The sequence below is a fragment of the Myxine glutinosa genome, chromosome 13 (assembly GCF_964187855.1).
Source record: "Myxine glutinosa chromosome 13, kmMyxGlut1.1, whole genome shotgun sequence".
NCBI classification, from domain to species: Eukaryota; Metazoa; Chordata; class Myxini; order Myxiniformes; family Myxinidae; genus Myxine; species Myxine glutinosa.
The window spans coordinates 84,792,964-84,809,464 of NC_136273.1; the positions used below are offsets into that span (position 1 = coordinate 84,792,964).

The 16,501-nt window shown below is 42.8% G+C and overlaps 1 protein-coding gene across 1 annotated transcript in view; it reads left to right on the forward strand.

Annotated features, from left to right (window-relative positions):
- The window catches only part of LOC137439093 (collagen alpha-1(XIV) chain), a 173,449-nt gene that overhangs the window by 108,712 nt on the left and 48,236 nt on the right, over positions 1–16,501 (forward strand). The window contains exons 25-31 of the mRNA XM_068134790.2: positions 857–1,006; positions 5,553–5,669; positions 6,953–7,102; positions 8,629–8,691; positions 9,596–9,735; positions 11,499–11,622; positions 11,774–11,917. Coding sequence (XP_067990891.2) covers positions 857–1,006; positions 5,553–5,669; positions 6,953–7,102; positions 8,629–8,691; positions 9,596–9,735; positions 11,499–11,622; positions 11,774–11,917 — 888 coding nt within the window. The remainder of the gene's footprint in view (positions 1–856; positions 1,007–5,552; positions 5,670–6,952; positions 7,103–8,628; positions 8,692–9,595; positions 9,736–11,498; positions 11,623–11,773; positions 11,918–16,501) is intronic.

The window sequence follows — 16,501 nt, forward strand, 5'->3', positions numbered from 1 at the left end:
TGGAGAAGGCAAATTAATAATTTTGTCACAAGGTCAAAGGTCGTGGACACATAAAATCATCAAATTGACCTGAAAATTCTAATTTACCATTTGAGTTATGTCATCAATTTTTCAACAAACCCTTATTATGAAATTATGGAGAAGACTAATTAGTAATTTTGTCAAAAGGTCAAAAGGTTCAAAGTCAGTGTCACCTAAAATCATCAATTTTAATCAAATTGACCTGAAATGAGTTGTATATTGGGTCACTGAGTTGGTTCACCAATCAAAAGCAACAAGCTGATTGTTTTTTTTAGATCCAACGGTCAAGGTTGCGTAAAATCACCAATTTTCACCCGATTGACCTGAAATTTGAGGAATTTGCATATCGGGTCACTGAATTGCTTTACTAATTAAAGGGTAGGAGTCGATTGTTTTTTTGTTTTTTTTTAGATCAAAAGGTCAAAGGTCAAGGTTGCATAAAATCAATTTTCGTTCAATTGGCCTGAAATTTTAAGAATTTGCATATCGGGTCACTGAATTGGTTCACCAATCAAAAGCAAGAATCTCATTGGTTTTTTTAGATCTAAAGCACAAAGGTCAAGGCTGCATAAAATCATCAATTTTCATTTATTTTTTATTTTTATAACAGTTTTCGTCATTTTGAGCATACACAAGAAGAAGACGTCTGAATACAAACGGACGTGGACAGGCTTTGCATTTTCAGATGTTTTCTAGTTTTGCTGTTGTTCTCCCCATCTTGAAGGGTTTCATATAAATAACAGAATAAGGTTCTGCGGATGATGATGATGATGAGTGTGTGTGTTTTTTGTTCTCCCTCACCCCCAAACTCCCCAACCCCACACCCTCCCTGTAGTGGGTGGACAGGCATATGAGACGGTGGTTGGAAACAACGTCAATTCTGTTTTGGTGCAAAACCTTAAAATCGGTGAAGATTACATTGTGCAGGTGTCAGCCACATACCCAAGTGGGTCAAGTGCTCCATTGAAGACCCGCACCGCTACACGTAAGCCCTCTGTTTTCCCATAATGCATGGTGCCACCATTGCTTGTGATGTTTCCTTACATCGCAAGCTAGTATCACTTTATTCCATTGTTTCCTTTATTAAATAAAATATTCTATGCTTATCGAAGAGCTGGTTGACATTAGAGAATGAAAGGTCAATGGGTCAGAAATTTAAAAAACTGGTGGACAAAAATGGACAAACAAGGATCAAAGCAGCCAAGAACAGTGTTCCTTATTTTCATGACATGATTCACAATCTTTACCATTTCGACTCTTAGAGCATCTTCATTTTTTTTGTATACAGAGTCGAGGCTCGTGAAAGAGCTAGAACACGCAGAGAAAGAACAGGACACAATATAACAAAATGAACAGCAGAAAGAGAAGTGGGAAATGCCAATGGCGGGGCCGAGGGCCAAAATAGATGGGGACGGACAACAACGAGGGACAAAATAGATGGGGACGGACAACAACGAGGGACAAAATAGATGGGGACGGACAACAACGAGGGACAAAATAGATGTGGTTAAGAATGAGGGGTAGAGGAGGATGAAGGGAGATGGTGGTGGGTGAACAGCTGTCTTGTAAATCTGGAGGGAAGAGGGAGATTGAAGAGAATGTGGAAGTTTGTTCCACAGGTGGGGAAAAAGAGGAACAAATGAGTGTAGGTGAGCAGTGATCTTGGATTTAGGTAGTTTCACCAGCTGTCAACGTTGTTTATTTCATTTAGGTACAGAAATCTGGGGAGAGAGCAGAGGGCAGAGGGCAGAGGGTGCATGACCAGAAAGGAGACAATGGAAGACAGAAAGACCACCGATCTGTCTGCCATGGCAAAGTGATAGGCCGATACCCAGCTAACACAACAATGTTGGGCCAACGTTGGCATTTGGTCAATTGGTCGCAAGCGCATTGTTGACATCAGGGTGACGTCGTTTGTTGGTTGCAAACGCAACGTCTATTTTCAACATTGGCCCAACGTTTATTGGTTGTAAGCGTGACGTCTATTTTCCAACGTTGGTCTAACGTTGTTGATTGGTTGTAAACGCGACGTCTATTTCCAAACGTCGGTCCAACGTTGTTTATTGGTTGCAAACGTGACGTCTATTTTCCAACGTTGGTCTAACGTTGTTGATTGGTTGCAAACGTGACGTCTATTTTCCAACGTTGGTCCAACGTTGTTTATTGGTTGTAAACGCGACATCTATTTTCCAAAGTTGGCCCAACGTTGTTTATTGGTTGCAAACGTGACGTCTATTTTCCAATGTTGGCCGAACGTTGTTTATTGGTTGCAAACGCGACGTCCATTTTCCAACATTAGTCCAATGTTGTTTATTGGTTGTAAATGCGACGTGTATTTTACAAAGTTGGCCCAACGTTGTTTATTGGTTGCAAACGCGACGTCTACATTCCAACATTAGTCCAACGTTGTTTATTGGTTGTAAACGCGACGTCTATTTTCCAACATTGCTCCAACGTTGTTTATTGGTTGTAAACGCGACATCTATTTTCCAACCGTGGCCGAAGGTTGTTTATTGGTTGTAAACGTGACATCTACTTTCCAACGTTGGCCCAACGTTGTTTATTGGTTGTAAACGCGACGTCTATTTCCCAACATTGCTCCAACGTTGTTTATTGGTTGTAAACGTGACATCTATTTTCCAACATTGCCCGAACGTTGTTTATTGGTTGTAAACGTGACATCTATTTTCCAACATTGGCCGAACGTTGTTTATTGGTTGTAAACGTGACATCTATTTTCCAACATTAGTCCAACGTTGTTTATTGGTTGTAAACGCGACATCTATTTTCCAACATTAGTCCAACGTTGTTTATTGGTTGTAAACGCGACGTCTATTTTCCAACATTGCTCCAACGTTGTTTATTGGTTGTAAACGTGACATCTATTTTCCAACATTGGCCGAACGTTGTTTATTGGTTGTAAACGTGACATCTATTTTCCAACATTGGCCGAACGTTGTTTATTGGTTGTAAACGTGACATCTACTTTCCAACGTTGGCCCAACGTTGTTTATTGGTTGTAAACGTGACTTCTATTTTCCAACATTAGTCCAACGTTGTTTATTGGTTGTAAACGCGACGTCTATTTTCCAACATTGCTCCAACGTTGTTTATTGGTTGTAAACGTGACTTCTATTTTCCAACATTAGTCCAACGTTGTTTATTGGTTGTAAACGCGACGTCTATTTTCCAACATTGCTCCAACGTTGTTTATTGGTTGTAAACGCGACGTCTATTTTCCAACATTGCTCCAAACGTTGTTTATTGGTTGTAAACGTGACATCTATTTTCCAACATTGGCTGAACGTTGTTTATTGGTTGTAAACGTGACATCTATTTTCCAACATTAGTCCAACGTTGTTTATTGGTTGTAAACGCGACGTCTATTTTCCAACATTGCTCCAACGTTGTTTATTGGTTGTAAACGCGACATCTACTTTCCAACGTTGGCCCAACGTTGTTTATTGGTTGTAAACGCGACATCTACTTTCCAACGTTGGCCCAACGTTGTTTATTGGTTGTAAACGCGACATCTATTTTCCAACGTTGGCCCAACGTTGTTTATTGGTTGTAAACGCGACGTCTATTTTCCAACATTGCTCCAACGTTGTTTATTGGTTGTAAACGCGACATCTACTTTCCAACGTTGGCCCAACGTTGTTTATTGGTTGTAAACGCGACATCTACTTTCCAACGTTGGCCCAACGTTGTTTATTGGTTGTAAACGCGACATCTATTTTCCAACGTTGGCCCAACGTTGTTTATTGGTTGTAAACGCGACGTCTATTTTCCAACATTGCTCCAACGTTGTTTATTGGTTGTAAACGCGACATCTATTTTCCAACGTTGGCCCAACGTTGTTTATTGGTTGTAAACGCGACATCTATTTTCCAACGTTGGCCCAACGTTGTTTATTGGTTGTAAACGCGACATCTATTTTCCAACGTTGGCCCAACGTTGTTTATTGGTTGTAAACGCAACGTCTATTTTCCAAAGTTGGCCCAACGTTGTTTATTGGTTGCAAACGTGACATCTACTTTCCAACGTTGGCCCAACGATGTTTATTGGTTGTAAACGCGACGTCTATTTTCCAAAGTTGGCCCAACGTTGTTTATTGGTTGCAAACGTGACATCTACTTTCCAACGTTGGTCCAACGTTGTTTATTGGTTGTAAACGTGACATCTACTTTCCAACGTTGGCCCAACGTTGTTTATTGGTTGTAAACGCGACGTCTATTTTCCAACATTGGCCGAACGTTGTTTATTGGTTGTAAACGCGACGTCTATTTTCCAACATTGGCCGAACGTTGTTTATTGGTTGTAAACGCGACGTCTATTTTCCAACATTGCTCCAATGTTGTTTATTGGTTGTAAACGTGACATCTACTTTCCAACATTGGCCGAACGTTGCTTATTGGTTGTAAACGCGACGTCTATTTTCCAACATTGCTCCAACGTTATTTATTGGTTGTAAACGCGACATCTATTTTCCAACGTTGGCCCAACGTTGTTTGTTGGTTGTAAACGCGACGTCTATTTTCCAAAGTTGGCCCAACGTTGTTTATTGGTTGTAAACGTGACATCTATTTTCCAACATTGCTCCAACGTTGTTTATTGGTTGTAAACGCGACGTCTATTTTCCAACGTTGGCCCAACGTTGTTTATTGGTTGTAAACGCGACGTCTATTTTCCAAAGTTGGCCCAACGTTGTTTATTGGTTGTAAACGCGACGTCTATTTTCCAACGTTGGCCCAACGTTGTTTATTGGTTGTAAACGCGACGTCTATTTTCCAACGTTGGCCCAACGATGTTGTGTTCGCTGATTGAGCTTCATCGTGTGTGATTCCAATGATTTTGAAGGGCTTGGTTTCCACAGCATCAAGCTGAGCAAGATGTGAGGCAGGGGAGCTAAACCATAGGGGAGAGCCACACTCCATCCAGCTGTAGATGAAGGCCTCTGTAGGTGGATAGGAGTTCAGGTATGCCAAGGAAGGACCTTGGATGACAGAGGATGCCCGACTTTGAAATGTGCTTTGCCCCAGAAAAGAATGGCTGAGAGTGAGACCCGGGAGTTTTTGTAACTGAACATATTCAAGAGGATTGTTTGAAAAGTCAATAGGAGGGTTTGCCAGAAGGTGGAGAGGAAGAGAGAGAGTGTGGCATTTATCAGGATTGAAGGACATATTCCAAGTGTTTGATTGTCTCAAGGTATGAAGATAGAGCTGCTTGTCTGAAGGATGAGGGGTGTCACAGCAGAGGGTGGAATGATCAAACAAAGAGAGAGGATTTTACATGGAGATCTTCCTCTTTAACGGCTACCATTATTCCACCTTCCTTGCAGGATCGGCCGGGGGGAACGTAGCCCATGTCTTCACGAACCGGCTGGCCAGGCCTGATGTTCGGCTAGTTTGGGCAGTTTGATATAAAACTGCTAATTGATATAAAAGTCGGACTTGATTTAATCAGTTTGTGAATAATGTTTTTTTTTTCTCCATTTGCTCCTTTTAAAGAGTGATCCTGATGACCCACAGGTGATATGGAAATCCGTAATGTCATTGCCACCAACATGGATACCATGGGTTTCTGCGTGGAATGGCAACTGCACCGTGATGCCAGCAGCTACCAAGTCACATTCGATGCTCTTCGAGGTGCCCACCTTGATCACCACCCACTAATCTAATTACCGAATTACCTGCATGTGTTGCTTCTGGTGACCAAGACAGATTGTGTTTGCTTTATCACAAACCTTCATTTTTATCTCACCTGGAATGTAGTCCTGGCGAGCTTATGGGATGGCGCGTCGTCCGTCCATCAGTCTGTCAGTCCTTAAACACTTGCGACTTCTTCTCCAAAAACTGCTAATGTGATTGTGACAAAACTTGGCTAAAAATGGGGAGAGGTGGGGTGGAGTCAACGTGGGCCCAGGTTACCCCCCCCCCCCCCCCCCCACTCCCCCTCCCCAAAATAGGTATTTGACTTCTTCTCTGAAACTACATACACAATTTCGATGAAACTTTACCACAACCTTCATCACCCATGATGTACCAAAGTTTGTTCACTTCATTTAAAAAAAAACCTGGGTTTAATGGGGTGTGCGGGGAGGTTTGACCCCCTAAAATAGGTATTTGCTCTCTTCTCCGAAACTACATGCACAATATTGATGAAACTTGATCACAACTTTCATTGCCCATGATGTACCAAAGTTTGTTCATGGCATTAGAAAGATCGGGGTCTGGGGGGATCTATGTGAGAGAGAAGGGGGGAAGCAATTGGAGGGGGGAAGTCAGGGTGGATGGGTTTCCCCCCAAAATAGTCTTTATAGCTAAACTGGAATAAAGTTCAGGGGAGCTTATGCGATGGCGCTTTGTCCGTCCGTCAGTCCAACCATCCGTCCGCCCGACCATCCCGTCCGTAACACTTGAAACTTCTTCTCCGAAACCGCTAATGGGATTGCGACCAAATTTGGCACAAATTATATTTGTTGTGTTGTGACTAAAGTTTGTTCACAGCATTAAAAAAAATCGGGAACTAAGGGGGTTTACCGGGGGTCAAAGTAGATCCAGGTTTGACCCCCCAAAATAGGAATTTGCTTTTTCCTCTGAAACTACACACACGATTTCGATGAAACTTGACCACAACCTTCATCACCCGTGATGTACCAAAGTTTGCTCACGACATTAAAATAATCTGCCTCTTTAGGGATCTACGGGGGATCAAAGTGGGTCCAGGTTTGACCCCCCAAAATATACTGCTTTATTCGATCAGGTGAGCGCCCAGAGGTATCGCCTCTATTTTTATTATTTTTCTTCTTGTCAATAACCTAAAACTCTCTGAAGTATGAACGTCATTGCAATATTGCAACTGCTGGCTGCAAGTTTGCTTGATCTTGTACTGATGCAGATCAATAACGTGATATTGGGTGCTTGCACAGGAGAACAGCCGAAGAAGGAATTCCGTTTGACACGCGGCATTAACTCGTACTGTGTCAGTGACCTTCTTCCGGGCGTCGAGTACAAAGTGAGCGTTCGGGGCCTTTACCGTGGTGCCGAGGGTCCCATGCGGAGCATCTTGCAGTCCACAAGTGAGTGGTTCATCCTAACTGTCCCATTTCAGTTTTTTAATACGAGATCAATATGATTTGTACTTTCTCATGTTTCTTCATTGCTTCCATCTCTTGTGCTGTACACCTGTTATAGAGGAGTCAAGGCTCATATACAGTAAAATTTAACAAAAGTGGGTAGATGTTTCAAGTTTCTGGAACAATTTTTTTTGATTTCTGGAATCTTTTCTGGAAAACACATTTTCTATTTCTGGAACAATGTGTATGACCTGCATGGACAAGGGATGAGTGGAGAGAAGAAAGGACAGGAGGAGCAATTCTAAAATAGAAGCAGTGAAGTCCAGCAAGGTCTCCAACCTGAAGCAGACCGTGAGACGTGCCCCCCCTGAGATATGGAAGCCCCCCCCCCCCCTGTTGAGAGATGTCTGATTCAGAAGGCCTTAAATTGTGTTGCCTAAAGAGAGGCAAGTTACACCAGCCCAGAGTTGGCAGCAAGATTCCTCCGTCCTTTAAATAAAGGCTTTGGACAATGTCATCAACTGAGGATGGCTCAGAAAGGATTTGGCTCACCAAGGTGGCGTGACCATGGTGGGGACTGGTCGTGGAGGCCAGCTTGGGTTAAACAGGTTGTGGCTGTTAGTGGTGACTTTCCAGCGATTCCACATGACCCCAGAGGTTGAGTGCGGAATATTATTGGGGAATGTTCCAACAGATTATTATCGAAGGCCTGAGTGAGAGTGTAATTTAGGAGAGGCAGAGTCAGAATTAATTTATTTTCTTCTTTATTCCTCCTTCTCCTTCCTTCCATTCCATCAATTATCCGTAAAAGTTTGAGTTTATAAAGCCTGTATCAGACTGGTATTTATGAATGGAAGTGAAACGTGGGCACTGCAGATGGAAGATGAAAAGAGAATGGAAAGAAGAGTGATGAGAATAATACGATGAATGAATTGATTGTCTCTGTCTGAAAGAATGCTCAGAATGAATGAGCTCAGGAATCAGGAAAGAGATTTTAAAATCAATGCTAATTAAGAAGAACTTAAGAAGAGAAGACTCGGTTGATGTGGTCATGTGTGACGAAGGTCAGAAGAGGAAACTGTGAAGAAAGCAATAAAGCTCTTGGTAGAAGGAAGAATGCGACGAGGACATCCTAACACTACATGGATTGAAACGGTCGAGAAAGATATGGAATGTTTGGGTTTGCACGAAACTGATTGATCAGTATGGAGGAATGGCATCATTCGGTTTCTTCTCCGACTCTTCTTCTTCTCCTTCCATTCTGACTTTCATTTTATTTTTTGAATTCCCATTTTGTTGCACATCCTCGATCATCATCACACATGTTCATTTGGTAACAAATTACGAAACCTGTTGCTGGACTCCTTTCGGATTATTGATGGACCACACATGTGACTGGTCGCCTGGCTCAAAACAGTGCAACGTCTGACTTCAAACTACCACAAGGGGATGTGAAATGCACTACCTTGATAAGGAAACAACCAAGCCACATCCGGGTTAATTCCAATTTTTTTCCTCTGTCTCCACAGACTACGTAAGGGATCCCCACCTGTTATCCGGTCCTGAACCTACACTCCTTCCGGTTATTCCAGGTGTGTAACCATATCTTGCATTTGGTTGATCTCTCTTCCCCTACCTTTCCGCACCTTAAGAAAATGATGTCAACAATATTCATGTTCAACAACCATTTTCAATACATCTAATAATTTCCAATCATTGTCCCTGGTGTTGGGCTAGCGGCTAGGGTGCCGGCTTAGGATCCTAGGATCCTGAGTTCGAATCCCGGTCGATCGCTGAATTAACGCCAGGGGGGTTGACTCAGCCTGTCATCCTTCCGAGGTCGGCAAATTGAGTACCAGTTCACTGGTAATTCCCTGCTTGTCGTTAAAGGCGGCAAAAAGGGTTGGCGTCAGGAAGGGCATCTGGCCGTAAAACATTGCTTCAAAAAGGGGACCGAAAAACAACAACAACCACAGTTCCCGAAAAAGGCCAACCCCCGCTTGCGGGGAAAAATGGCCTCTAAAGGTGGTTTTTAAATAATTTCCAATCAGCGGTTAAGGTGCTGGCTTGGGATCCTAGGATCCTGGGTTCGAATCCCGGTCGATCGCTGAATTAATGCTTGGGGGGTCGACTCGGCCTGTCATCCTTCCGGGGTCGGCAAATTGAGTACTAGCTTGCTGGTAATTCCCTGTGTGTCGCAAGAGGTGACTAACAGGGTTGGCGGCAGGAAGGGCATCCGGCCGTAAAACATTGCTTCAAAAAGGGGACCATGGTTCCCCAAAAAGGCCAAAACCCGCTCTGCGGGGGGGGGGGGGGGGGGGGGATGGCCTCTAAAGGTGGTTCTTTTTTCTTTTAAAAATTCCCAATGAAGAATGATCTCATCTCCTGATTTTCAATTCTGTTGCGACATGGGACCCACATTACCCCTCAAGTTTGCATTCTCCTCACTGTTTGCAGACATTTGTATGCATCTCCTAACATTTCTATGCATCTCAGGCTGCTACCGGGCCAAGGCAGATTTGGTCTTCATGCTGGATGGTTCATGGAGTATGGGTGAGGAGAACTTCAAGAAAGTGTTGCAGTTCGTCCACAGCCTCGTCGAAGCCTTTGAGATCATTGGGCCCAGCGGTGTTCAGGTCACATGTTTGGCCTTTTTTATTACGTTGGAGGAATATTGCTATAAATCATTATTTTTCTTAATGATCATATTCCTCAGCTCTGTTTAGTTTCTGTATTACTCTTTATTAACCTCCTTGTTATTGTCCTATTTATTATTGGTTTAATTTGAATCTAAGCACCGAATCATTGACTTGAGCTCGTTTCCTAATTATCATGTTTGCGATATTAACATCTCTTAACACACGTTTAACACGTCACTTAATGGTGGATCAGAGACATGCTGAATGGAGAAGGTGGATCAGACTCGGCAACGGTTGCTAGAGTGAGATGTGCATGGAAGTAGTTTCGGGAAATGAGTGGCGTGCTGACGAGGAGGGGGGTGTCGTTGAAGCTAAAGGGAAAGGTGTATGCTGCATGTGTGAGAAGTGTTATGATTTATGGGAGCGAGACATGGGTAATGAACGTAGAGCAGCAACGAAGGCTGGAAAGGGTGGAAATGCGAATGGTTCGGTGGATGTGCGGAGTATCGTTGAAAGAGAGGAAGACAAATGATGAATTGCGAAAGATGATGGGAATAGAGCCTGTGATTGATGCTGTGAAGAGGAACAGGTTGAGATGGTTTGGTCATGTGTTGAGGAAGGATGAAAGTGACTGGTTGAGAAGAGTGATGGAAATGAATGTGGAAGGAAGTAGAGGACCGGGAGACCGAGAAAGAGTTAGCTAAAGATTGTGGAAGAAGAAATGCGAGCAAGGGGGTTAACAAGGAGAGATGCAGAAAATAGGGCAAAATGGAGAAGATTGTCATGGGGACCGCAAGGCTAACCCCCGCTCCAGCAGGGAAAATGGCCTTAAAATCCTTGTTGTTGTTTGTTTGTTAACATTTCACTGATTACCTCTGTCACCTCTGTCTGTTTGTCTGTTTGTTTCTTATGACTGTCTCGTTTGTTTGTGTGCGAGTGTGATAACCCCCGAACCTTTGCCAGTATAATATAATAAGTTTATTTACGAGGAACTTCAATGCAGGCGGAGGCTATGAGGCCCATACAGCCAGAGCAGTTTGTCAACCGATGGTTGTTTGTCCACGCTCTATCTTTTGAAATGCTGAGCATCAAGCAAGAAGCCGCAAGTACTATTTTTAAGTACGACTTGGCCGGGGTTCGAACCACCGACCTCTTGGTCTCGGAGTAGACGCTCAAACCACATTGCACCACGAGTTTGGTTTTTAAGTGACAAATTTAATATTGAACACACCTAGTGGAATAAAGTCTGGTGTTGGCTTAGCGGTTAGGGTGCCGGCTTGGGATCCTAGGATCCTGGGTTCTGAATCCAGGTTGATCGCTGAATTAACGTCAGGGGGGTTGACTCAGCCTGTCATCCTTCCGAGGTCCACAAATTGAGTACCAGTTCACTGGTCGTAAGAGGCGACTAACAAGGTTGGCGGCAGGAAGGGCATCCGGCCATAAAACATTGCTTCAAAAAGGAGACCATGGTGCCCGAAAAAGGCCAACCCCTGCTGTGCAGGGAAAAATGGCCTCTAAAGGTGGTTCCACACCTAGTGGAATATACTTTGTTGAAGAAAAATTTGATTTCAGTTTTCCTCATTTTTCTGCAACATTCCATGTTTCCTTGCTTTTCAAATTCGCATTGAAAACGATATTTTTGTTTTGATCAGAAAGTTTGTGTTATGCTGACGTCGATCACATCATTTCTCAAACGGACATGACATTCGGTCAGATTCCACCTCTCCCCGCCCCCCCTCCCATTTCACACCTTCGTGCAGGTGGCAGTGGCTCAGTTCAGCGATGTGCCGCGTGCGGAGTTCTCACTGAAGCAGTACACGAAGCGTGAAAACTTGCTCGACGCTATAGACGCCATTGACTACATGGGAGGAAACACCAAGACAGGTATCTCCTCCATGATGATCAACCAACCTCCACTTATCAAAACAACCATCATTTGCACTTTCTGGAAAACTTTTCCACCATAACTTGTGGAATTGTGAACTTTCTAGTGCGACCTCCATTTTGTGTTGTGTTATATCTGTATCCATACCAGGCCGCGCCCTGAAACTTGTGCGTTCCGAGCTGCTGGCACCAGGTTCTGGTACACGTACAGCCGTGCCCAAAGCTATCATCGTGATCACAGACGGTCGCTCCAAGGACCAGGTCGACCGGATTTCTGAAGAACTACAACAGAGTGGTTCGTTCATTATTTCATTTTCCACCTCATTTTTTACATTTTCTTTCTAACTAGCCGAAACCCGTGGAACATCCACGGAAGGGAGGATGTGGTCTATGGATAGAGTGTACCATTATGGATGGCATAGGGGATTTGCTTGTCCGAGTAAGAGTTAGGAAGAAAGATGAGAATGAAGAGTGCATATATGAACAACGTATTTATTGCAATCTACTTAAATGACAACGCTACGATATACTTTTGAAAAATGAATGGATTCGTAATAGGAATCGGCATAGCACCACTCTGGGATTGTCCACTCAGTGGACGGCTTGCTGTCGCCTTCGACTGTCCAATCAGCGGACGGCTTGCTTCGCCTTCGCCCAGCAGATGCCAATACGATGGCGTCGTAAGATGGCGTCGTATCGGCAGTTAATCGGATGCTTTTGGGCCCCAACGTCGGCTAATTCAGATTTTTCGAGTATGCCTGTACGTGATAAACAAAGAGCGCGGTTCGTAGATCGTAAATCCATTAGTTCCGTGGGCATCGGATCACTGGGTGCGGCGTAAAAGGGATAACAAAGTCGAGTCCTTACGCTATTATTATATATTTTCCCTGCTTCATGTTGTTTTATTTTATGTTTCAAACATATATATATATATATATATATATATATATACATATATATATATATATATATATATATATATATATATATATATATATATATATATATATATATATATATATATATATATATATACTAGCTTGGCTCGGCTCACGTCGTTACAGAGGAACGGGCTTTGTTTTAGGTGAGGATAATTACTGTACCTGAGTTGCTGTGTTGTCATGATTTACATTTTTATAAGCATTTATAATTTTTATAAGTGTTTGTGATATTACATTTTTATAAGCAATTTCGGTTGAAAAAAATATATAATTTTTTTTTTTTAAACTCTCAGCACATACAGTGCATTCAGAGAGTATTGAGACCCCTTCACTTTTTCACATTTTGTTATGTTGCAGCCTTATGCTGAAATCGTTTAAATTCATTTTTTCCCTCCATAATTATTAAATGGAAGAGGTTTGGAACAAGCAGGACTCTTCCTGGAGCTGGCAGCCCAACCAAACTGAGCAATCGGGGGAGAAGGGCCTTGGTAAGAGAGGTGAACAAGAACCCGATGGTCACTCTGGCTGAGCTCCAGAGATCCTGTGTGGAGATGGGAGAAACTTCCAGAAGGACAACCATCACTGCAACACTCCACCGATCTGGGCTTTAAGGCAGAGTGACCAGACGGAAGCCTCTCCTCAGTGAAAGACACATGAAAACCCGCTTGGAGTTTGCAAAAAAAGCACCTAAATTACTCTCGGACTGTGAGAAACAAGATTCTGTGGGCTTTCATGTGTTAATCTAGGAATAAATTAGTTTAGAAAAAAACAAAATGATGACATCATCGGTCATGTGGTTCGGCCGCCATATTTGATTTAACACAAAAGCCTTAAAAACACTGAAAATACATCCGGGCGAGGGTCTGCAATCTTTGATTGCTCTTTTTCTTGTTTATTCCTAGTTTATGCTCAAGAAATTTCATCTTGATCGGATGAAGTTTTGTACTTGTCGAATTATGACATCATAATGGAGGCACCTATGACATCATCATTCACATATTTTATTCCCCATGGAGAGTTCTTTACAATGAGCCATGTCTCAATTTTCTATATTCAGCGCTTTCGGAGATATAGAGGTGCAGTTTTTCGGTTTTTCCAAGATGACGGCCGAACCACGTGACCGATGACGTCATAATTATATTAAAAATTATACAGGTGGGGATGCACCAATGGTGAAAATTTCCTGTCAATCGGACCAACGGTTGTAGAGAAAATCATATTTATTCTGTGCGGACAAATAGACAGACAGACAAACAGACAAATGAAAAATCACTCATAGAGCAACACTTGGCAAAACAGAACAAAGTAGAATGGCACTCAGTAGAGCATCCTTTTGACCTCAAAATAATTTGTGGTCGAATTCAGTGACCTGATATGCAAATCGTCTTCAAAGTTTAAGTTAATCGGATGAAAATTGACAATTTTAAAAATTCGAAAAAAGTGGTTGACCTTTTGCCTATGTTATAGTTGGTGGTTGAATACAGTTAATAATAATAATAATAATAATACATTTATTTTATATAGCGCTTTTCAAGAAGCCCAAAGGCGCTTTGACAGAGTACAAAAAACAAGTGCAAAAAGACAAAAATCAATAGGTAAATAATCAAAGCAAAAGGAAGGAGAAGGAGAAGAGATAGTCAGGGGTTAAATGCTGTGGGTTAAATGTTGAATGCAGTGCTGAACAGGTGGGTCTTGAGTGATGTTTTGAATGCGGTGAGTGAGGAGGAGTCTCTGATGGTGTGAGGTAGTGAGTTCCAGAGGGTGGGAGCAGCGATGGAGAAGGCCCTGTCCCCCCAGGATCTGAATTTCGTCCGGATGGGGGGGGGGGGGGTCAGGAGGTTGGTACCAGCAGAGCGGAGGTTGCGGGTGGGAGTGTGTCTGGAGAGGAGGTCAGTCAGGTAGGATGGGGCCAGGTTATGGAGGGCTTTGTAGGTCAAGAGGAGGATTTTGTACTGGATTCTCTGGGGGATGGGGAGCCAGTGAAGCTTGTAAAGGACGGCGGTGATGTGGTCACGGGTCCGGGAATGGGTGAGTAGACGGGCAGCGGAGTTCTGAATGTATTGGAGTTTATTAGTGATTATTGAGGGTGATATGCTGATAGAGTTAGCTGATATGAAAATCCCATTCAAATTCCAAGTCAATCGGATGAAAATTGAGGATTTTAGAAATTTGAAATAGTTGTTGACCTTTGGTGTATGTTGACCGTTTGCCTACGCTGACCTCAAAAATAGTTGGTGGTTGGTTTCAGGAAGCTGATGTGCAAATCCCATTCAAATTTCAAGTCAATCGGATTAAAATTGAGGATTTTAGAAATTTGAAAGAAGTGGTTGACCTTTGGCCTATGTTGACCTTTTGACCTCAAAAATATATAGGATTTTGTCGGACCACAAACTCCACCATTTGGTGAAGTTTCGTGAAGATCGGTTTAAAATTGTAACCTGTAGGCAAGTATAAGTGAGCGGACAAACAGACACAAACACACAAACCGGAGTGATCAACATACTTGCAAAAAAACATTTATTTATTTTTGCCAAATAACAAACGGACTCAAATGCAATAGCCTCCCCTCAGGCGAGGGTAATGATAAAAGGTAAAAGCAGGATCACATCAAGATGGTAACTGCATCGTTTGCCACACCATTTCACAATCACAAACTGCTCCTGGCTTTCCTCACGTGTTTCGAGCCACGTCACAAAGCTGGCCCGTCCTGGGCCACGGCTTTTCGTGACCACTGTTCCCAACTACCCACGTGGGAGTTTCTGGTGATGAAGCCTTCAGTACAAACATGCAGCTGCCTCGCATTATGATTTTTACTCCCCATCTCAGTCAGCCACCCAGGCCCTCAACCAGAAAAGTTGCCAGATGTCGACGAGCACTCACTTTTTCTCTGTCTGTTGTTGACCAAACTAATTTGAGACCACTTTGACTTCCTCCTGCATCATGGGAAAGCTAAGGCCCAGTGCAGGCCTGACCACATCATTTCAGCCATAATCATGCTATTTCAAAGGCAAATAAAGTAATGATTGTCGTGTGTGCCAATGACCTCTCACTTCCTGAAACTTCTCGTGCGGTGGATGCAATACAGCAAGAAGTAATCAAAACAATAAGTGTGCGGCAGCTTGGCAACTTTCTGCTGAGATGCCCCATTCCCCAGGTCCCCATTCCTTCATCCTTTCCCCATTTTCTCAAACTTCTATTTTTTTTGCTATTTTTCTATTTTTCTTCTATTTTTCTATTTTTCTCAAACTTCTTTCAAATATTTTTCCCCACTAAGTACTTTCCACCCCAAAACCCCCCATGTCACTCTCCGCTTCCGTTTGAAGCCCTTTTATCATGAATATTCCGCATTTCCACCAAATATGGGCGGAGGTTTTGTTTTCATCTGTATGTCTGTTTGTCTGTCTGTCAAGAGGATATCTCAAAAAGTAGTGGACGGATTCAAACGAAACTTGGTGGACAGATTCGGTGCGTGACAATGTGAAATGATTCGATTTTGTTGAAGATTCGAATCCAGATCAGACCATTTTTAAAGTGATTCTTCACCATTGAGTGATTGGGCTAAATACGATATGTAGCAGGATATCTCAAAAAGTTATGGACGGATTTGGACGAAACTTGGTGGACCGGTTGGGTGTCTGACGAGGACAAATATATTCGATTTTGGTGAAGATCTGAATATGGATTCGGATATGAGAATTATTTAATTTTTAAGTGATTCTTCACCATTGAGTGATGGGGCTAAAAACGATACACAGCAGGATATCTCAAAAAGTTATGGATAGATATTGACAAAACTAGGTGGGTGAGTTGGTTACGTGACGAGAATAAGCGATTCGATTTTGGTTCAGGTCCGGATGTGGACCGGTCTATCAGTGGGATACAAAACATAACCTGTTCATCCTGGCGGAGGTATGCGCTCTACCGAGTGACGTTCCAGT